Below are 22,762 nucleotides of genomic sequence, written 5' to 3' on the forward strand. Positions count from 1 at the left end.
CACACCTTTTCAGTTGGTGAGAGATCTGTAGAATGTGCTGGCCAGGAGGGAAAGGTGAAAGGATGTGGGTTTTAAGGGAGAGTGTAAGGAGTCATTCCAATCCCGGGAGCGGAAAGACGTACCTTAGGGGGAAAAAGGGACAGGTATACACTCGCGCGCACACACATATCCATCCGCACATGTACAGACACAAGCAGACATATGTAAAGGCAAGGAGTTTGGGCAGAGATGTAAGTCGAGGCGAAGTACAGATGCAAAGATGATGATGAATGACAGGTGATGTACGAGGGGTGGCAACTTGAAATTAGTGGAGGTTGAGGCCAGGTGGGTAACGGGAAGAGAGGATATATTGAAGGGCAAGTCCCCATCTCCGGAGTTCTGATAGGTTGATGTCAGTGGGAAGTATCCAGATAACCTGGATGGTGTAACACTGTGCCAAGATGTGCTGGCCATGAACCAAGGCATGTTTAGCCACAGGGTGATCCTCATTACCAACAAACACTGTCTGCCTGTGTCCATTCATGCGAATGGACAGTTTGTAGTGGGTCATTCCTACATAGAAGGCTTGACAGTGTAGGCAGGTCAGTTGGTAAATCATGTGGGTGCTTTCACACGTGGCTTTGCCTTTGATCGTGTACACCTTCTGGGTTACAGGACTGGAGTAAGTGGTGGTGGAAGGGTGCATGGGACAGGCTTTACGCCGGGGGCGGTTACAAGGGTAGGAGCCAGAGGGTAGGGAAGGTGATTTGGGGATTTCATAAGGATGAACCAAGAGGTTACGAAGGTTAGGTGGACGGCGGAAAGACACTCTTGGTGGAGTGGGGAGGATTTCATGAAGGATGGATCTCATTTCAGGGCAGGATTTGAGGAAGTTGTATCCCTGCTGGAGAGCCACATCCCGAGTCTGATCCAGTCCCGGGAAGTATCCTGTCACAAGTGGGGCACTTTTGGGGTTCTTCTGTGGGAGGTTCTGGGTTTGAGGGGATGAGGAAGTGGCTCTGGTTATTTGCTTCTGTACGAGGTCAGGAGGGTAGTTGCGGGATGCGAAAGCTGTTTTCAGATTATTGGTGTAATGGTTCAGGGATTCAGGACTTGAGCAGATTCGTTTGCCTCAAAGACCTAAGCTGTAGGGAAGGGACCGTTTGATATGGTATGGGTGGCAGCTGTCATAATGGAGGTACTATTGCTTGTTGGTGGGTTTGATGTCGACGGATGTGTGAAGCTGACCATTGGACAGATGGAGGTCAACGTCGAGGAAAGTGGCATGGGATTTGGAGTAGGACCAGGTGAATCTGATGGAACCAAAGGAGTTGAGGTTGGAGGGGAAATTCAGGAGTTGTTCTTCACTGTGAGTCCAGATCATGAAAATGTCATCAATAAATCTGTACCAAACTTTGGGTTGGCAGGCGTGGGTAACCAAGAAGGCTTCCTCTAAGCGACCCATAAATAGGTTGGCGCACGAGGGGGTCATTGTGGTACCCATGGCTGTTCCCTTTAATTGTTGGTATGTCTGGCCTTCAAAAGTGAAGAAGTTGAGAGTTAGGATGAAGCTGGCTAAGGTAATGAGGAAAGAGGTTCTAGGTAGGGTGGCAGGTGATCGGCGTGAAAGGAAGTGCTCCATTGCAGCGAGGCCCAGGATGTGCAGGATATTTGTGTATAAGGAAGTGGCATCAATGGTTACAAGGATGGTTTCCTGGGGTAACAGATTGGGTAAGGATTCCAGGCGTTTGAGAAAGTGGTTGGTGTCTTTGATGAAGGATGGGGGAGACTGCATGTAATGGGTTGAAGGTGTTGATCTACATATTCAGAGATACGTTCTGTGGGGGCTTGGTAACCAGCTACAATGGGGTGGCCAGGATGATTGGGTTTGTGAATTTTAGGAAGTAGGTAGAAGGTAGGAGTGCGAGGTGTCATTGGGGTCAGGAGGTTGTTGGAGTAGGTGAAAGGTTTTTTAGGGGGCCTAAGGTTCTGAGGATTCCTTGAAGCTCAGCGTGGACATCATGAATGGGATTACCTTGGCAAACTTTGTATGTAGTGTTGTCTGAAAGCTCATGCAGTCCCTCAGCTACATACTCCCAACGATCAAGTACCACGGTCGTGGAACCCTTGTCAGCCGGAAGAATGACGGATCGGTCAGCCTTCAGATCACGGATAGCCTGGGCTTCAGCTGTGGTGATGTTGGAAGTATGATTAAGGTTATATATATGAACTGTGCCCAGTGGTTGGAAGAAAGTTATGGTCACACGCTTGTATAAGAAGGCCAACAGAAGTGTTCCACAGAACTACCATCCACCACTATTATTGATTTCTTAAAACATATTCTGAACTCAAATATTATGAGGTGCCTCAAACAGAATGACCACCTCCATGCCAATCAGCATAAGTAAGAAAGCATCGGTCATGCAAAATGCAGCTCATGTTTTTCCCATGTGACATCGTGAAAGAACTGCATCAAGGCAGTCAGTTAGAAGTAGTATTTATTGACTTCTGAAAAGCATTTGACTCAATGTTACACCAACAGTTATTTAAAAAAAAAAAAAAAAAAAAACCATAACAGACCTATATTAATGTCTCTACCACAGAGGGATGTTGAATAAGTAGAAAAAAGTATTAAACATTTTCATATAAAATAGAATAACAATTTTTTCATAAAACATGTAAATGTATGATACGTTGAGGGGCACAAGATAATTTTTAGGCTCTCTGAACCATGCATCATGAAATTAGTTTGCTCCCATTACTATAATTTTATTTAACACTCAATTTATTTGGTATAGTAGTAGTATATAAACACCAGTCAGTTTTACTAAGAAATTGTTAATGAAATAGAAGGGTTATCAAATACAATTTGTGACTAGATTGAAGATTTATTGTGAGGAAGGATTTAGCACATTACCTTAGATGGAGTGTCACTGATGGATACAGAAGTACATTGAGGTGTGCTCTAGGGAAGGGTACTGTGTTCCCTGCTGTTCATTTTGTACATACTGACCTGACAGACAATATTAATAATAACCTCAGACTTTTTGCAATTGACGGAGTTATCTATTATGAAGTACTGTAGGAAAAATTTTCTAGTCAGCTTTTGATGAGATTTGAAAGTGATGCAAAGATTGGTAACGACCATTAAATGTTAATAACTGTAAGAAACTGCTATTCAAAAATATTGAAAGACACAATATCATATGACTAAAATATTTGTAAGCCACAATTGAAATCAGTTACCTCATTCAAATACCAACGTGTAAAAAATGTGGACATGTGAAATGGAATGATAATATAGGCTCAGTCACAGATAGGGCAACAGAAGACTTGGGGTCATTGGTAGGATAATTGAGAAAAAAGCAGTCAGTCTACAAAGGTGATTGCATACAAAATGCTTGTATGACCCATCCGTTACAATGACAAGTTTCGTCTACCATGCAATTCACATTGGTTTCAGAGTATAGGTGTAGTGTGAATTCAATGTGGATACTAAATATTTGCATTGTACTATATATTCTTAAAAATTGAATTGACACATACTTCTAAACATATTTTAACCCTGCTTCTATACCACCTCTGTTGCTAAGGTTGCTAATACACACCAGTGCAGTGATGGTTAACTCAGAGGTAAGCTGGTTTGAATCTTGATGATGGTTGAAATTTTTACATCCTTTATTTGGACATCAAGATGAGGATAAGTGGTGGCATGAAGTTCCTTATCAGTCTTTGTGCTAATGTCCTCGATTAAATTCCAAACCTATCCACAGTGTATCATGAAGGATGGCATGTGACAATGTTGATGGTGATCTGTCTATCAGATGAAAACATCAAGCCTGGTTGTTCCTTTGGTGCTGTTCGAGAAGAGTAGGCTATGTGCTGGCACCAGGTCTCACCTTCTCCCTTCTCTCATAATCAATTAATAACACAAATGTAACACTTCAATATAGACACATCCATTACACTCACCTACACTCTACAAATATGCACATGACAAACTCCCATATCTGCAAGAAAAGTGGGCAATGTTTATGGAGGAAGAACATCTTTCCTGACAAGTGGCTGAACCCACCCTGTGGGATATTCCAGCCGACAGTGCCATATGTGATTTACATTTATTTTTTTCCTTACTTTTGTGAGGAGTCATAGATAGTGCTCAAAGTGGACCTGGAAGTTCTTCATCTCTTCTTTTGAAACAAGCAGAATGATAGCACAACATGACATTCATGGCTAAAATGCCATGCATAATGGTTAATACACTGATTTTGTGGTTACTGTTATGCCAATAAGATTCTTAGTGGCCAGACACTAAGTCATGACTACTACTGATTCAGAACTCAGGAGCTCAGTGATCAAGGAAAGTACAACACATAGTTTGTGACCATTTAATTGTTTTCACTTTTGGCAGACACTCAGAGTGTGTTGTCAGTAACATTTTAATCAAACAATATCTGCTTTTATAACATCTTCATAAACATATATCACATTTTATTACATGTAGAGCAAGATAATACACTGCCTAAGGCAGTGGAAGTTCATTCAGGAAGAGTTGAGTTCAGATCCATGTTTGGCAATCCAAATTTAGGTTTTTCATGGTTTTCCTCATATTATGTAAGGGGAATGCCATGATGATTCCCTTGAAACAAATGGTTTTCTGTCCCATCTGATCTGTCCTATATGGTAACACACATAAATAAGAGTTGCTGCCACTGTCCATGGGCAAGGGTGTCTATCTAGACTGAGTCCCCGTCCCTGGAACCATGAACCTGAGGGCATAAAGAAGAATCTGATCACAGGCCCAAGAGTGGCTGTGAAACCTGAAGCTAGCTTGAACAGGAACGCACGCCCCCCCCCTCCCCCACACACATAAATAAGAGTTGCTGCCACTGTCCATGGGCAAGGGTGTCTATCTAGACTGAGTCCCCGTCCCTGGAACCATGAACCTGAGGGCATAAAGAAGAATCTGATCACAGGCCCAAGAGTGGCTGTGAAACCTGAAGCTAGCTTGAACAGGAACGCACGCCCCCCCCCCCTCCCCCCCCCCCCCCCCCCCCACACACACACACACACACCGGGGCAGATCTGGCAAGAGTAAGAATATAGTTGAATTTGCAGTGGACAGACCACTTGCCAGTGGTACTGGATCCGTACTTCAGAGCGGACTTTTTTCATGTGGATTTCCAAGAGGGAGTAACAATGGAACCAGTGAAGTTGACTGGTGGCCTGCATAGGTTTTCCTAAGGAAGAGGCTTGGCCATCTTGAGGGAGGTGAGATGACCCTGGAGGTGACTGTGTTGTCACCCGGTGCAGGACTCATGATGTATGGACCAAATCAGTGTGGACCACAGACTGATGGGCTGCAGCTTGCTGAATATTCTGTCTGAAAGAAGTGGAATTGCATGAGGCTAGTAACAGTCAGGGAAAATGAAGTGACACTGCCCAGTAGAAGCCAAGTGTCCAAGAAATGCCTGTGGCGGGAAGGAGAAGGTAAGGACATGAAACACAACAACAGCCAACACCAAAGGCAAACCAGAACCGGGTGTAGACGCTGAGCCTCAGCAAAACCTGCAGACAGTCCAGCAGCACCACACAACAGTGGTTGGCAGCTGGCCTTCAACACTGAAGGTCTCGATGGTGCCGTCATGAGACTCTTGAGTAATGAACTGCAACATCAGTCGGTACCTGGCCCTGAGAGCTTACTCATTGTGGATAGAAAATCATCGGTGGAAGCCAGACCTGAAGATACAGTTTCTGTGGTCACTATGGTGGGTTGCATGTGAGGAACATGAGAAAGTATGTGGCCTTGTGCTGCTGCCGTAGTGGGAGGGCTCGGTACCACACTCGAAGGATCTGCCAGCCCAGTGGCAGTCTGACAGAAAGCAGGAATTAGGACCAGAATTGGAAGATCACTGTGTGAATGTGGAGCAGTGACATCATGTAAAACTGAAAGAAGGATCCTTTATTGTATGATTATATGATAGTGGAACAAACACTAGTAGCAATTACTTCTGTAAAATATCTGGGAGTATGCGTGCGGTACGATTTGAAGTGGAATGATCATATAAAATTAATTGTTGGTAAGGCGGGTACCAGGTTAAGATTCATTGGGAGAGACCTTAGAAAATGTAGTCCATCAACAAAGGAGGTGGCTTACAAAACACCCGTTTGACCTATACTTGAGTATTGCTCATCAGTGTGGGATCTGTACCAGATCGGGTTGACGGAGGAGATAGAGAAGATCAAAAGAAGGGCAGCGCGTTTCGTCACAGGGTTATTTGGTAAGCGTGATAGCATTACGGAGATGTTTAGCAAACTCAAGTGGCAGACTCTGCAAGAGAGGCGCTCTGCATCGCGCTGTAGCTTGCTGTCCAGGTTTCGAGAGGGTGTGTTTCTGCATGAGGTATTGAATATATTGCTTCCCCCTACTTATACCTCCCGAGGAGATCACGAATGTAAAATTAGAGAGATTCGAGTGTGCACGGAGGCTTTCCAGCAGTCGTTCGCATACACGACTTGAACAGGAAAGGGAGGTAATGACAGTGGCACGTAAAGAGCCCTCCGCTACACACCGCTGGGTGGCTTGCGGAGTATAAATGTAGTTGTAGAAACTGACAGGATGCCAGGGCATCAGTTGACAGCAGGGAACATCGCCATTAACTGGAGTGGTGTCAGACATAGTAAAAATTTGGGTGGGAGGCCAAGAAAAGGAATCAGTCTGTGAATGAAACAATCTGTCTGAAAAAGGATGTAGATCTGAAAGGGGCACTAGAGGGGACTCCCAGAGTTCAAAGGAAATAACACAAGAACACCTTGTAGGAGAAGTTGAAAACATTGTTGCATCACAGGGTGTTTGGTAATGTGAAGCACCTTGGAATGAATGATAGTAAACGTACTTAAAGGGGATATGGTCGCTGAAGTGCTGTGGGCTCCCAGTGCATTTACAACAGATTAGGATGTATATGGTTGACATCCTGGACAGCCGATCATCTTGAAGAGGACAAAGAGAGCAATAGGAAGGAAGCACCGACAAGGAGACATGGTATGTTGTAGAAGACAACTGGGAAATGTGATTGTACACATAATATGTTGGGACTAGCCAAGAGTCCCACTATGTTACAGATGATGACTTGGAGTTGTTACTGTGTGCATGAGCACTAAAGCCTACAGAGGGTTCCATGTGCATGAGCACTGTTGTGTGCTGGAGCACACAGGAGCATCGTGGAAGACAGCTTGGGAGGGGGAACGTGCTTGAGCACTGGAATCAGTTTGTGAAGTATAATAGGCAGTAAGTTGGGATTTTAAATAGATATACTGTAAAGTATGAGGATCCACCCTAGAGCTGATATGGATAGGCATGAGCACCAAAGTAGGCTAAGAAGAAAACTCATTGGGCATGTCACCTTGAACTGTGGAGATCATGAAGTATTGCTCCAACCTTGTGATGAAGGCAGGCCACAGCTCCAATTCTCATCAAATTCTTGTAACGGTGGCAGCCAAATTATCCTCACTCAGATCCACATCCATTGCAAAAGCTCCTGATAGTGCTGAAGTTGCTGGACAGCATCCTGATGGGCCACATTTGCAGAAGGGCCTTCTGTTATTTCTGAAGTTGCTACATGGCAAGCAGTAGGTGCGTCAACTCAACTTGTTTCTGGATTCACATGCTGAAACAAAAAGATCTGCTGAGTACTCTTGAACTTGTGAGGCAAAATGGCACTATAGTTCATAAAATGTCCGTGAAAGCACTGAAAATACTGGGAATATAAATGATAAACCATTTGATGTCATTGGTGTTGAGAAAAGGGATGAATGTGGAACTGAAAAATACTACTCTTTTTGAACAGGTGGAACAAAACTGGTACTCTTGTTGCCTACAGTGAGAGGATGAAATGCAAGACACTGTCAACGGTTGTACTGCACTGCCGGGAACACAAGAAGAGCACAGTCCCAATAAACAATTCAAAACAAGTTTAGTGGACAACAAATGAAAAGTCTTCTGCATGGAGTAAGGCTGTGCCCATTGGGCTTTTGTCAGACAAAGTGGAATGGAAAATAAAAGGTAGTTGCAGTGGCACAGAGAACTGAACTGACAGAGAGCAACTGGGCCCCATCTAAATACACACCCAGTGGAGTGATCTGCTTGATGCATGATTAGCATGTCATTGGTGTAGGCAAAGTAGTGCTCCCAATTGTGTCCAGAATGTGCGTACTGTTGGTCTCAAGGCTGGTGCCTCTCATGGTGAAGTTAGTGCCATGTCTTTATGTGGTGCTGGCTGGAGTTCTCCTTCAAAACACACCAGTATGTTTTCAACACAATCCAGCTTGCTGTGATGTTTATATCCTGCGTGTACTACCGTTGACATCAGTGTCTGCAACATGAATGTCTCCAGGCTGTCCAATACATCCGTCGCCATCAGCGGGTACAGTATGTTATCTGTTCAGATTCTCTCACCTCTCTCCTCAGTCTCGAAGCTCTCTACCCTGTCCACCCTCTGGTTCACCGGATTCAGGACTGCCTACGCTTGCCCCACTTGGGGGACGTCTCGGTGACGGCCAATATAGCGACCAAGGCTGCAGTCTCTCTTCTTCGGCCAGCTATTCGCACGATTCCCTTTGCCGATCTATAGAGTGTTTTATGTCGTCGTGTTGTTCCTTTATGGCACGCACATTGGTCGACACTTCCCCATAATAAATTGCGGGACGTGAAAGCTCTTCTCTGTGCTTGGACCTTTTCTTCCCGAACTCATTGTCTGGAGGAAGACTCCCAGATAGGGCACTGTTTTTTTAGCCATCGACATCTTTTAAGCGGCGATCCTCCCCCACTCTGTCCCCACTGCTCTCAGCTGTGGATGGTAAGACACCTTTTACTTGAGTGCCCCTATTTTACTCCGTTACGCGCCCATCTACAGCTGTCGCCTGATATATTGTCCATTTTAGCAGATGACACACACTCAGCCGATCGCGTTCTTGAGTTTATTAGTGCCATCCCAAGATGGTTTATTAGTGGCATCCCATGATCGGTGATTACAGTGGGTGAGAGATCTGGAGAACATGCTAGCCAGGGCAACAGTTGGGCACCCTCTATTTTGGGATGGATCAAGGCATGACAGGTAACATGTTGGCTTCCTTTACTTTGTGGAACCATATCGTGAAGACATCAGAAATAGGGTGCAACAAATGTTGTGTACCCAACGGCATTCCAAACCATTACACTAGGTGCTGGAACATATGATGGCAACAAATGCAATTCATACAGTTCATTCTCCTTAGAATCTCCACACATGGATTCATTCATTGTGGTACTCACCTGAAAAGACAATGTACTCTCACTTCTGTGCCCAGTGATGTCATTGGTTGCAACACTATCGGTACACTCTCTGCTGCTGTAACAACGATTTCCCTGCTGATAGTCCATGGTACTCCAGACAATATCACAATGCCTCTGTGTAAACCTGTCTTCCAATAAAGAGCCCTTTTCTTGACACAAGGTAATTGACATTTTTGAATAATCCTGCACAGCCAAGGGAACAATGTGTATATCCTGTCATGTATTTTTGCACAGGGTCTCTGAGATCTTGAATGGTGTTTGGTATGGCTTTTCTGAATCCATTGATTCTATATTCATGTGACAGTCAGTGGATGCCAACCAACATGAGCACCAGTATTACAGAAAGACAAACTACTACCTTGACAGAACCTGATTGTACCACTTTCAAATTCTAACACATGCTGTTAGACATACCACCTCACTGCATCAGGCCCAATATGATATTCTCACAAACAAACAACATTCAGATACTATTTCTGAATGATGAACTGGCTATATAATGTTACCTTACATACTAAATGTTGATAGTGTTACTTCAGCTACTTTTTGGTTGTGCTGGAATGCAATTCATTGTTGTATCCAAGCATATGTTACATGCCAGTATAATGTCTGTTGCATTCTGCCTTCCTGATGTTGCAGTTTCAACTGTCTGTTACGTATTATTACTGAGATTGGTCTTAGCAAAACCAATTTGAAGCATATTAGTTTTTTTTAACATACAATATTGTAAAATGAGAGCATTTGCAGTGTATCTGTTAAATGTCTGTATCAGAAAAAGACTTTGTCAGAAAAAGTCTGCCACCCATCAAAATAGGTCTGTAATTCAGAGCCATTTGCCTATCTCTGGTTTTATAGATGGATATTTCTATTGTATTTCTTTGTTCATAAAGTAGTATGCCATGAGCCAGTGACTGAGTACAGACATAGCTCAAGTTAGGACAACATTAGCAATATTACTAAATTTTAGTGATCTGATGAATTTTGTTGTCTTTTTAGGGGTTGTATTTGTCAAAATAATGCCTGTCGTTGTTACACGGAGTTTCTCTACAGCTAAATCTAATACATTTGTATTTAGTTGTGTACTACATCTACATCTGCATATACTTTGCAAATCACTGTGAACTGCATGGAAGATAATAAATCCCACTGTACCAGTTAATAGGGATTTTGCCTACTTCATTTGTGCATGGAATGTGGGAAAAATGATTGTTTAAATGCCTCTGTGCATGCTGTAATTAATCTAATATTATTCTCACATTCCCTGTGGGAGTGATATATAGGGGGTTTTAGTATATTCCCAGAGTCTTCATTCAAAGCCAGTTCTTGAAACTTCATTAGTTTACCGGAATGAGATTTTCACTCTGCAGCGGACTGTGCGCTGATATGATACTTCCTGGCAGATTAAAACTGTGTGCCGGACAGAGACTCAAACTCGGGACCTTTGCCTTTCATGGGCAAGTGCTCTACCATCTGAGCTACCCAAGCACGACACACACACTATCCTCACAGCTTTACTTCTGTCAGTACCTCATCTCCTACTTTCCAAACTCTACAGGAGCTCTCCTACAAACCTTGGAGTGTGCACTGATATGAAACTTCCTGGCAGATTAAAACTTTTGCCGGGCCGAGACTCGAACTTGGTTGTGGGGCAGGGGCGGGGGGGGGGGGGGGGGGGGGGGGGGGGGGGTTAGGTGCTCGATAGCAAAAGTGGCAGATAACATGCGATTCATTGTTGTGAACATTATGGAAGACGGTTTTAACAACATTCAGGAAGTCAGACAATGCAACCACTACTACATACGCAATGCTAATCAGGTGATGTGGCCAGTTTTTTGTGTGTTCCCTGTAGGACACCCCCATTTGTGTCAGCATGCACATCTGCTGCCATCTGCACCGCATCCTCCGCTGCCCTACTTTCGCTCACAGAATGGGACAAAGGTAGTGTTTGTTCCTGCGATTCCAACTGCAGAGCTCATGGAATTGGAACCCATGCCCTCCTTTCCCCACTCACCCATGGTTGCGTCCTCATCCTCACTGGTGCAGGCAGACCAGCTGTCTTATTCTGATGCTGTGGCAATCTTCTGTGTCTGTGTTGCCTACATCAGAGGTAGACCCACTGCTGGAAGATCTCACACCCTCTCTGGTTTTGTGATACAGGTTGTGACATAAAACTTAGGCATACATGGCCTTTTCAAGGCTTGAGTATGCCTCAGCTGACATCTATATGGATGTAAAATGAGATGTGGTGGATCTTATGGTAGACTAGTGCAGCAACGCATCCCAGATGGTGCACTCTGTATGGTCAGAACCATTGATCTGGGTGTTTACTTGTTGACAGGTTTACCTGACAGCTCTTATGCTGACATAACCAATTCAGACCTGGCTTTTGCAATGTGCTGTGTTCTTTGTTTTGTGTAGATTGACCCATACATCAAGTTTGTTTTTCAGTTCCACAGTCCAACTCCCTTGCTTCCTTAGCTGAGTCACCACTGTCTAGATTAGCTATGTTTGTAGCAACAGGACATGGCATTGTAATGTCCATGCAGATGCAAAAAACCTACTGCAAACAACTATGTATGCTAACAATAGCCCAATAATATATAATTTTCTTAGTTGTGATTTGGCAGTATAGTGACTTCTTTCACTGATGCACACCTTTTTGTTTGTTAGACTTGCTTCACCAAGTTGCCACACATAATAATGTATCAGAATATCTTCTTCATGTAAGTTGTCAGTTCTTTATAACATGTGATTCTAATGTCTATCACATATTTATCAGCACACATTATTTTTACTCATTCTGCATGGTGGGCCCTGCTGCAATTTTTTGTTGTGAATATGATTGTCAGCATTTGTTAGCAAATATCATAGTCAGTTCTGACTGTCAATACTCGCTTGTACGTCAAAGGTGCTGTAACTACACATGTAGTTTGAATAGTGGTTAATGGTGCACTGTGAAGGCATGGATGAGCGATTGAAATACCCATTTAATATAATGTAAAATCTTATTTTAAATGATAGTTGGTATGAAAATACATGTACTTATCCCACAATGATTTCCAAATTCTAGTATCACCTAAATTCCTTGACAGAGTTACTGTAATCAGTCAGTCTGTGTTATTAAGTATCACCATGTACCTCTTATCATTTAACAGAATGTATTGTCTGTTGTCAGTAACTCAATGTACGTTGTTCAACAGGCTTTGCCTCTGGTGACAGTTGTGGTAGGAAGCAAGAACAATACTGATACCTGCCATGTCTTTACAACTAACCAGCAATGTGATGCACCAAAAGAAACTGATTTTCTTATTCCGTCTAAGCAGTCTCTTCAGCCAGGGTCCCCTAAATGGGCTAATTATGTTAAAGGAGTTGTTCAGAATTTTAAAGGTTTGTAACTACATAATTAGCACTTCTTAATTATCAATTTAAGTTTTTAATTGTGGTTTTTGAAGTAAACCCAGTATAAAGTAAAGCACATTTTGCACACTGGTTCAATAGTCATGAGTAACTACAAGAATTCTTAGAAAACATTATCTGATTTCCCTGAATATCATATTTCCCCACTTGAATTGCATTCTATTAGCTGCTAAGTAGGTGGCCACCCCTCCTAATGAATCAATTATTCTTGTTTCTTCCAACATTATCCTTTCTTTGGCAATATGTAAGTAGCTCTCATTCGAGGAGCGTGAATTTTTGTATCTTTGTGTTTGTGCTTGTCTGTGCTGTTATTCAGTGAGTAGATGAATTATATATTTACTTCAACATCTGGCATGACAAGACAACTGTGTGGAAACCTGAAAGTTACTTGCAGTGGGTTCATAATCAAGAGAAATATAGTTTCATGTGATTTGGTTGGAAACTATAATGGTGAGACTCTGGCTTGTAAAGATACAGTTATTTAAACCAGCTACTGTTAATATGTAGTTTCAGCATGGTCTGGAGTGTAAAATTTATTGTGGAATCAGCACAACTGGTTCTGGAATTATGAAACCCTCCAGCACAGATGAAAATTTGTGTGAACTGCAATGTCTAGAATGAATGCATCTAACTCAGAGGAAGTGTAAAACAACTTACCAGCAATAAGTAATTAAGGTTTCCCAGAGACAGCATACAAGAAGATGTGACAACACCCTCTATTGTACAATCAGAATTGTTAGTGTTGCATCACGCTTATTCTGTGAACAGGCATCCAGTAGAATGGGTGTTGGTATGCATACCATTGTATCATTGTGTCCAGAAACCATAAAACAAAATGTACAATTTGATTCTGTTGTTGGAATACTGAGGGGTAAAATTTATTGATTTTAGAGGTGTTCTGCTTCAGTCTGTTTTGATGGCAGGAGTTATGTCAGCTGCTGGTGTGATAAATGTAATATGGCTGTCTGCATTGATCTGCCTGCCAAGGTGATGGTTTGTGATGCCACTGAATGCTGCCAGTGTTCTTGGAACCTACACATTGAGGGCAATCTGGACAGAAGCTGCTATACTAGGGAAGCGTTAGAGCTCAGGGTACTGCCCATTCTTCTGACAATTTAGTAGCATATATTGTAGCAGCACAATGCCTGTCACAGGTGGTAGAAAATGCATAATGCTTCCTCAAGGAAAGACAATTACTGCTAATTCCCTGGCTTGTGCAATCACCTGACATGGTGTCTGTTAAACAGAACTGGAATATTGTTGGTTGGTAGCTTGCTGCACCGTGCTCCTGCAAAGACTGTTAATGGTTTTTGGGCTTGCATACACCCTACATAAGGAGTAGACTCCTTGGACTTTCATGTTTTCAGTGTCAAAACATTTAGAAGTTATGATTCCACAATTTGAAGCTTTCAGACCATATTGAATTCTCCAAGTCAGAGATCATCTACAGCTCTGCAATACCAATCATGACACTGTCACTGTCATTTACTGAATTTGTGTTATAAAGTCTGTTTCAGTTACCTGCATCAATCTTAGGTGCTTTAATTTTCCTAAATGTTAGTACATATTTTGCTGTATTGTCTACATGGCTCTAATTTATGTATGTATCTTTAATTGTCTCTCTTCTGTACCTTTCTCTTAAGAATTTTCTTCCTTGATTTTATTCCTTTTACTTTCAACCATAACTACCTTTCTGACTACAACAGTTATTATTTGTTGCAACTTTTTAAATTTGACATTTCATGTGTAGGTACTATTTTTTGTAACAGTTTGTTTTTTCCTTTTCTATCTTCTCTCTTTGTTTATTCACTCTTCATATTGACCCCTCCTTTTGTATTTACGTTGCACCTGAAGCTATTGTTTGCCTACAACACATTATTAATGTCCTGGCATTAGAATCTTATTACATTCCTTTGTTAAATCTGGCTTATATCACATTGTCACAAAAAATCGATAATCTACTACCAGTTATGAGAGGAGGATCATCAGCAAGAATTGACGCTTCTCAATGAAAGCACATTTATTGAGTGCATGTGAGAGCATATACAGTGCTGAACTTTCTGCCTCAACAGTGGGTGATGCTATACAAGTATACACATCCATAAAATATTCTAGCAAATTGCAATGTCCATAAATAAGTATGTCCCATAACCTAGAAATCACAAGTGTTAAATGACGAATAATTGTAAGAGGCAGAAATTGAACTGGTTTCCCTCATGTCACCAACCAGCATCATAGCACCATGACAGATGATGTGCAGCACATGGCCTCGTTATCTCTCCTTGCAAGAAAGTGAACCACTGTTTCATAGTGGATTATATTGCACTACGTCTGTATCTAGTCAATGGTCTTTCATATACGTGTCACTGGTGTACCCTCATCTTGTGGTCATGTTTTCACCCTGTCATGCTCACTGTGAATTTCAAATAGGGTTTCACCCATTGAGCCATTGCTGTCATTGGGCAGAGATCTGTGCCTCAAGGCTATAATAAGGCTTCAAGTTTACCTACTGATATTACTAAGTAGGTGATGTCTGACAAGCAATGTAGGATTTGTTTATGGTCAAAGTAGCACTTCAGTAATTTTTATAATCGTACGACCTTCAGCACAGGTGTAAAAACCCATTATAGATCACCTGGGTTGTAGTTTACTGGTTGGTGTTTGGCATTGTAATGTTCATAATCCATATCCTGGGTGTCAAAGGTCCATATGTGTTCACACTGACTTGTTCTGATGATGCTATGTTTAATGTAATCAATATGAACATTGTCGCATTGAGACTGGAACGAGTTATCTTGTTGAAGTTCCAGCCTCATCAGAAAAAATGGCATGAAACCTGTAATATCTTGCTACACTGTGTTGAATGTGACTGCCACAACAAGCAGTGCTATATCTTACTATCTTTGTTTGTTACCAATGTAGACTGAGATCATATCTACCATTGTCTTATTAAAATGTTTCATGAGGCCCTAGTCTTCAAGTAGGCAGTTGTCTTCCTGTGGATGGTGATGTGTTATGAAATTACTTGCAATATTTGTCCACAATTAGATATCTTCACACCTGTCTCTCTGTACAAGAAACCTGGTGATTTAAATAGATTCAGTAATCTGTGCAACCTTGGTGACTATGCAGCAGGCTAGCTAATCAATGGATCCTGTTATGCATTTATTCTTATTTGTCGATTTGAGAATCCTACCAAGGAAAAGGAGCAACTGGAGGAGAAATTGGTACAAAATATCCTTGGATTAACTGGTCCACATGGCTTCCACATTGGCATTCTCTACAGTGGCCTACACAAATGTCTGCGATGTTAGTAAAGACCTGGCCAATGATACCTGCTTCTGATTCTATCAAGTGTCTCACAAATCCCAGGTGACCTGATGTTCAGAATTCCTGGCTATGAAAGAGCTGGGATGATTTCCATCCCGCTGTGTCCTAATTCTTTTAATATAATTATCCATATATTTGTCTGAATTCTCCATTGACAGCCTCCTCCACCCATAAGGCTGTTATGGTCTTCAGTAAAGCTGGACCTTCCCTTTGTTTGGCTGCAGTGTTTGTTAATGCAGAGATAACTGAGACATCACCAGTGCTGTAATGTTCCTCCAGTGGCTTTTCCATAATTCAGTCAGCATGCTCTGTTGGTGTCCATTTTATTCCTGAAGCTTTAGTGCCCATTTTGCCAGTTGTTCTGATGGATTCTTCAGGCATGTCATTATAAAAAATTATCCAGAAAACAATTTATGTCCTTATTCTGGTTATAGGCAATGATCTTATACAACAGCTTATTAATTTTGGTTATTTATGACCATCTTACACAAATAAAATGTGAGATAGAGGTGCCCTGCATTTGAGCAAGAAGAAGTCCAAGCAGAAAGTGCACCAAAATTACAAAAAAAGGCTGTCAGGATCCATAATTTATAAGTAAACAATACCTTCCCATACCTGTATACAAATACTTTTCTAACACACCAGCCAACACATATGAATGTCACACAGCCAGAAAATAAGAAGAAAGCAGAAAGCTAAATTGTTTTATTTAAAAAAGTATTCAACATATTGGAAGAGGCATGTGGTATCTGTAACTCATCTCTTAACAGAGAGAGGTACATCAATGATTGATGTGCCTACAGTTTTACTGAATAAAACAAGTACTCATGAGGAGTTAAAAAAACTCTGTGCAAATGTGCTCATCAAAATGCTAGCAAATTATATTACATAACTACAGAGAAGCGGAAGACTATTTAACAGAAGCAACAAATTTTAAAAAACAAACAGATAGTTAAAATACAAGGTGTACATAAAGTCCAGGAACACTTTCAATTGTTTATTGAACAAGAACTAAACATTATACAGATGTGATACATACTGCATTTTGATGAGAAACTCAGAAAGTTTTTTTTACAAACATTCGATATGCAAACAATGAGTGACCCGGCAGATGTCAATATGGTAATCGAATTCTTGCTATACCCGTCCCAGCATTGCATTGTGAACTGTGGCAGTTGCTTCCCGTATTCTCTCCCATAGCTCTGCTACATCACGTGGTAAAGGCAGTACATACACCAGATCTTTAATGTGTCCCCACAGAAAAAAGTTACACAGAGTGAGATTTGCTGATGGGGTTTTCATGAAACAGCTGTCCCCTTATGTAGCACGGCTTATCCATTGATGCGGCAACTCCATGTTTAGGTACCCACGAACTTCACGATGAAAATTGGGAGGAGCCCCATCCATTTTGGTGCCTTCTTACCGTACTTTCTAAACATCCGTTGAACAGCTGTAGCACACTTGATTTTGTTGAACTCCAACTCACAGAAAGCTTGCTTCGCACCTGCACTCGCCATATTTTGCACTGACTAGTGCTGACTATCAGTAGATTACCCAATTACCCAATGATGCTGTGGTGGTACACATGAAAAAACTTTCAGGGTTTCTCTTCAAAATGCCATATTTATGATATCTGCGCAATGTTTGGTTCTTGTGCAATAAATAATTGAATGTGTTTCCAGACTTTATGTACACCCTGTATAACATTGTATTAGTTGCAACAAATAGAGAATGAAAATTAGCTTTAAGTAACAATTTAAATCCAATGTGAAATAAATTGCATAAATTATAATTTATGACCGTTTAACAAGCGATGTTCTCACTTGAAAAAGCAATCATAGTATCCCTAGACGAATTATTTAATGAGATTAGCTGTACGGTAAATTTGTTGGAAAAAAAGGGTAGACTCCGACCTAATAAAGTGGGCCTGGGGAAATACCAACTGGATCATTATAACTTGTCTCTATTACAATATTCTCCACCACTGTATTTAACTTGGCATCAGGTTCAACCTTCCTGAAACCTAATGCTTTGAATGTAAAGTGCGAAGAGAGGTCTTTTTCTTGACTCTCAGCATGCAGTCCTTTGGTGAATCTTTGCTTCAGAAAGTTCATTTTTGAATTTCTTCAGAAGCTTTGTCATTGATTTTGTTGACAGCACTATCAGTGGGGCCACACTCACATGCTGAAGTTGATGCATGTGTCACACGGCACACCCCATGTTTTTGGCACCAAATGACTTGTAACAATAAAGTTGTCTTGTGCTACGGAATGTTTTCGAGAGAGTGCATTATGGTATATTTCATATCCAGTTCATTACACTTCCTCACAAATTCTTAATGTTTTGAATTGGTCATCTCCAGATCATCTGTTAATACACTTATAGTTTCTTTTAAAATTAGTGTGTTCATTATTTCATTTTTTGTGGCACTCACCAAACATTGACAGCATGATCACTCACATTCATCTTTTATATATTTCAAATATACTTGTACACATCTGTCATGGTACCAGTACTTGCAGTCAGTGCACAGTAAACCTCTTTTTCCCTTTTTTACACGTATTTTACACACATCACTATCACATTTTAAAGAAACTGAAATACCACTACATAAATAACTTTCACTCAATGCCATGTTGATAAATCTTCCTAGTTTTATAGTGACACATTATTTATAATACTCCATTAATGTTCACACAACGGAAACTCAGGCGCTTGCTACACTATTCACTGAACAAAAATATAATGATTCAATGAGGTGTTTGTTTCTGGTTATTTATATCAGTCCATTTTTATATTTGGTTAAATGGTGTCCTCCATTCCACACTGAAAGTCATGTAGATACTTTTTTTTAGTTCACCAAGTTCATTCAGTTCTTCAATTTTTTTTCATGGTGCCATAGTCAAATCTCAAATTTCATACTTGTAAGTCACAAAGAATGGAATTAGTATTCTTAACAGTTCTTCCAGTAACAATAGCTACTAATGACAGAGTGATACTAAAACAATTCCAATGTTGATGTACGAAAATAGCATGTGTTGCAGGCCAAATAAATTGTACTTTGGCTCAAATTTCACTATGTAAATATATTCATTCATCCATGAGACTGGTCTTCGAATCCAGGTCAATTTTCCAAATCTTAAGTAATAGTTACTGGTACTATGGTATTAGAATTTGTCACTGATAGCAAATAATTACTACTACTACATGGGGTATCTGTTGAGAGGCCAGAGAAACATGTGGTTCCTGAAGAGGGGCAGCAGCCTTTTCAGTAGTTAGAGGGGCAACAGTCTGGATGATTGATTGATCTGGCCTTGTAACACTAACCAAAACAGCCTTGCTGTGCTGGTACTGCGAACGGCTGAAAGCAAGGGGAAACTACAGCTGTAATTTTTCCCGAGGGCATGCAGCGTTACTGTATGGTTAAATGATGATGGCGTCCTCTTGGGTAAAATATTCCGGAGGTGAAATAGTCCCCCAATCGGATCTTCAGGTGGGGACTACTCAGGATGACGTCATTATCAGGAGAAAGAAAACTGGCATTCTACGGGTCGGAGTGTGGAATGTCAGATCACTTAATCAGGTAGGTAGGTTAGAAAATTTAAAAAGGGAAATGGATAGGTTAAAGTTAGATATAGTGGGAATTAGTGAAGTTCGGTGGCAGGATGAACAAGACTTCTGGTCAGGTGAATACAGGGTTATAAATACAAAATCAAATAGGGTTAATAAAAAAGTTGGAATGTCAGTAAGCTACTACAAACAGCATAGTGAACGCATTATTGTGGCCAAGATACAAAGCCCATGCCTACCACAGTAGTACAAGTTTAGATGCCAACAAGCTTCGCAGATGACGAAGAGATTGATGAAATGTATGATGACATAAAAGAAATTATTCAGATAGTGAAGGGAGACGAAAATTTAATAGTCATGGGTGAATGGAATTTGATAGTAGGAAAAGGAAGAGAAGGAAACGTAGTAGGTGAGTATGGAATGGGGTTAAGGAATGAAAGAGGAAGCCGCCTGGTAGAATTTTGCACAGAGCATAACTTAACCATAGCTAACACTTTGTTCAAGAAACATAAAAGAAGGTTGTATTCATGGAAGAAACCTGGAGAAACTGGAAGGTGTCAGATAGATTACATAATGGTAAGACAGAGATTTAGGAACCAAGTTTTAAATTGTAAGACATTTCCAGGGGCAGATGTGGACTCTGACCACAACCTATTGGTTATGAACTGTAGATTAAAACTGAAGAAACTGCAAAAAGGTGGGAATTTAAGGAGATGGAACCTGGATAAACTGACTAAACCAGAGGTTGTACAGAGTTTCAGGGAGAACATAAGGGAACAATTGACAGGAATGAGCGAAAGAAATACAGTAGAAGAAGAATGGGTAGCCCTGAGGGATGAAGTAGTGAAGGCAGCAGAGAATCAAGTAGGTAAAAAGACGAGGGATAGTAGAAATCCTTGGGTAACAGAAGAAATATTGAATTTAATTGATGAAAGGAGAAAATATAAAACTGCAGTAAATGAAGCAGGCAAAAAGGAATACAAACGTCTCAAAAACGAGATCAACAGGAAGTGCAAAATGGCTAAGCAAGGATGGCTAGAGGACAAATGTAAGGATGTAGAGGCTTATCTCACTAGGGGTAAGATAGATACTGCCTACAGGAAAATTAAAGAGACCTTTGGAGAAAAGAGAACGACTTGCATAAATATCAAGAGCTCAGATGGAAACCCAATTCTAAGCACAGAAGGGAAAGCAGAAAGGTGGAAGGAGTATATAGAGGGTCTATACAAGGGCGATGTACTTGAGGACAATATTATGGAAATGGAAGAGGATTTAGATGAAGATGAAATGGGAGATACGATACTGCGTGGACTTCAAGAAGAATATAATAATTCCAATCCCAAAGAAAGCAGGTGCTGACAGATGTGAAAATTACTGAACTATCAGTGTAATAAGGCACGGCTGCAAAATACTAACATGAATTCTTTACAGACGACTGGAAAAACTGGTAGAAGCTGACCTCGAGGAAGATCAGTTTGGATTCCGTAGAAATGTTGGATTACGTCAGTCAGTACTGACCCTACGACTTATCTTAGAGAACAGATTAAGGAAAGGCAAGCCTACGTTTCTAGCATTTGTATACTTAGAGAAAGTTTTCACGATGTTGATTGGAATACTCTCTGAACGTGGCAGGGACAAAATACATGGAGGGAAAGGCTATTTACAATTTGTACAGAAACCAGATGGCAGTTGTGAGAGTCGAGGGGTATGAAAGGGAAGCAGTGGTCCGGAAGGGAGTGAGACAGGGTCGTAGTCTCTCCCCGATGTTATTCAATCTGTATATTGAGCAAGAAGTAAAGGAAACAAAATAAAATTTTGGAGTAGGAATTAAAATCCATGGAGAAGAAATAAAAACGTTGACTTTCGCTGATGACATTGTAATTCTGTCAGAGGCAGCAAAGGACTTGGAAAAGCAGCTGAATGGAATGGACAGTGTCTTGAAAGGAGGATATAAGATGAACATCAACAAAAGCAAATCGAGGATAATGGAATGTAGTTAATTCAATTGGGTGATACTGCGGGAATTAGATTACGAAATGAGACGCTTAAAGTAGTAAATGAGTTTTGCTATTTGGGGAGCAAAACAACTGATGATGGTCGAACTAGAGAGGATAAAATGTAGACTGGCAATGGCAAGGAAAGCATTTCTGAAGAAGAGAAATTTGTTAACATCGAGTATCGATTTAAGTGACAAGAATTCGTTTCTGAAAGTATTTGTATGGAGTGTAGCCGTGTATGGAAGTGAAACGTGGACGATAAATAGTTTAGACAAGAAGAGAATATAACCTTTCAAAATGTGGTGCTACAGAAGAATGCTGAAGTTTAGATGGGTAGATCACATAACTAATGAGGAAGTATTGAACAGAATTGGGGAGAAGAGAAATTTGTGGGATAACTTGACTAGAAGAAGGGATCGGTTGGTAGGACATATTCTGAGGCATCAAGGGATAACCAATTTAATATTGGAGGGCAGCGTGGGGGTAAAAATCGTAGAGGGAGACCAAGAGATGAATACACTAAACAGATTCAGAAAGATTAAGGTTGCAGTAGCTACTGGGAGATGAAAAAGCTTGCACAGGATAAATTAGCATGGAGAGCTGCATCAAACCCGTCTCAAGACTGTGGACCACAACAACAACAACACTAGATAAACAACAAAAGCAACAAATGGTAGAGTACAGTTGACCTCGAGTGCTGTTGGAAAGCTAAATAAATTTTCAAAATGAAGTTTTAATGAATATGAAACTGAATAGAAACAAAGAGTTCATATTAACATTTTTGATTCATGACAGTGAGACATGATGTTTTAAAATGAATACCACTAAAAATTTGAAGGTGTCTCATCGACTAATAGAGAGATGCAGTTTGCAGATTACTGGGAGAGACAGGAAAGCCAATAAATGGATTAGCAAACAGCAAGGGGTAAAAAAGTGGAAGTGGGATGGGCAGAAACCAGAAAGATGGATGGTAGATGTCCAGAGGAAGTTCTTTCTGGGATACAAGAAACAAGAAAATACTAAGAAGACAAACTTAAGGAGTGACTGAAGATGATGAAGATGATGATGTGTTATATATTAGACTCTACCAATGTGTTGAGAATAGAGAGTATTTAAATAAATCAATTTATAGTGGTCA

The 22,762-nt window shown here is 40.9% G+C and overlaps 1 protein-coding gene across 5 annotated transcripts in view; it reads left to right on the forward strand.

The window, feature by feature from the left end:
* LOC126334822 (galactokinase-like) overlaps window positions 1–22,762 on the forward strand; it is a 110,799-nt gene that overhangs the window by 25,806 nt on the left and 62,231 nt on the right. For all 5 annotated transcript variants that reach the window (XM_049997473.1, XM_049997478.1, XM_049997477.1 and 2 more), the window contains exon 2: window positions 12,511–12,697. In XM_049997473.1, the coding sequence (XP_049853430.1) occupies window positions 12,511–12,697 (187 nt within the window). The remainder of the gene's footprint in view (window positions 1–12,510; window positions 12,698–22,762) is intronic.

The sequence above is a fragment of the Schistocerca gregaria genome, chromosome 2 (genome assembly GCF_023897955.1).
Source record: "Schistocerca gregaria isolate iqSchGreg1 chromosome 2, iqSchGreg1.2, whole genome shotgun sequence".
In the NCBI taxonomy this organism is placed as follows: Eukaryota; Metazoa; Arthropoda; class Insecta; order Orthoptera; family Acrididae; genus Schistocerca; species Schistocerca gregaria.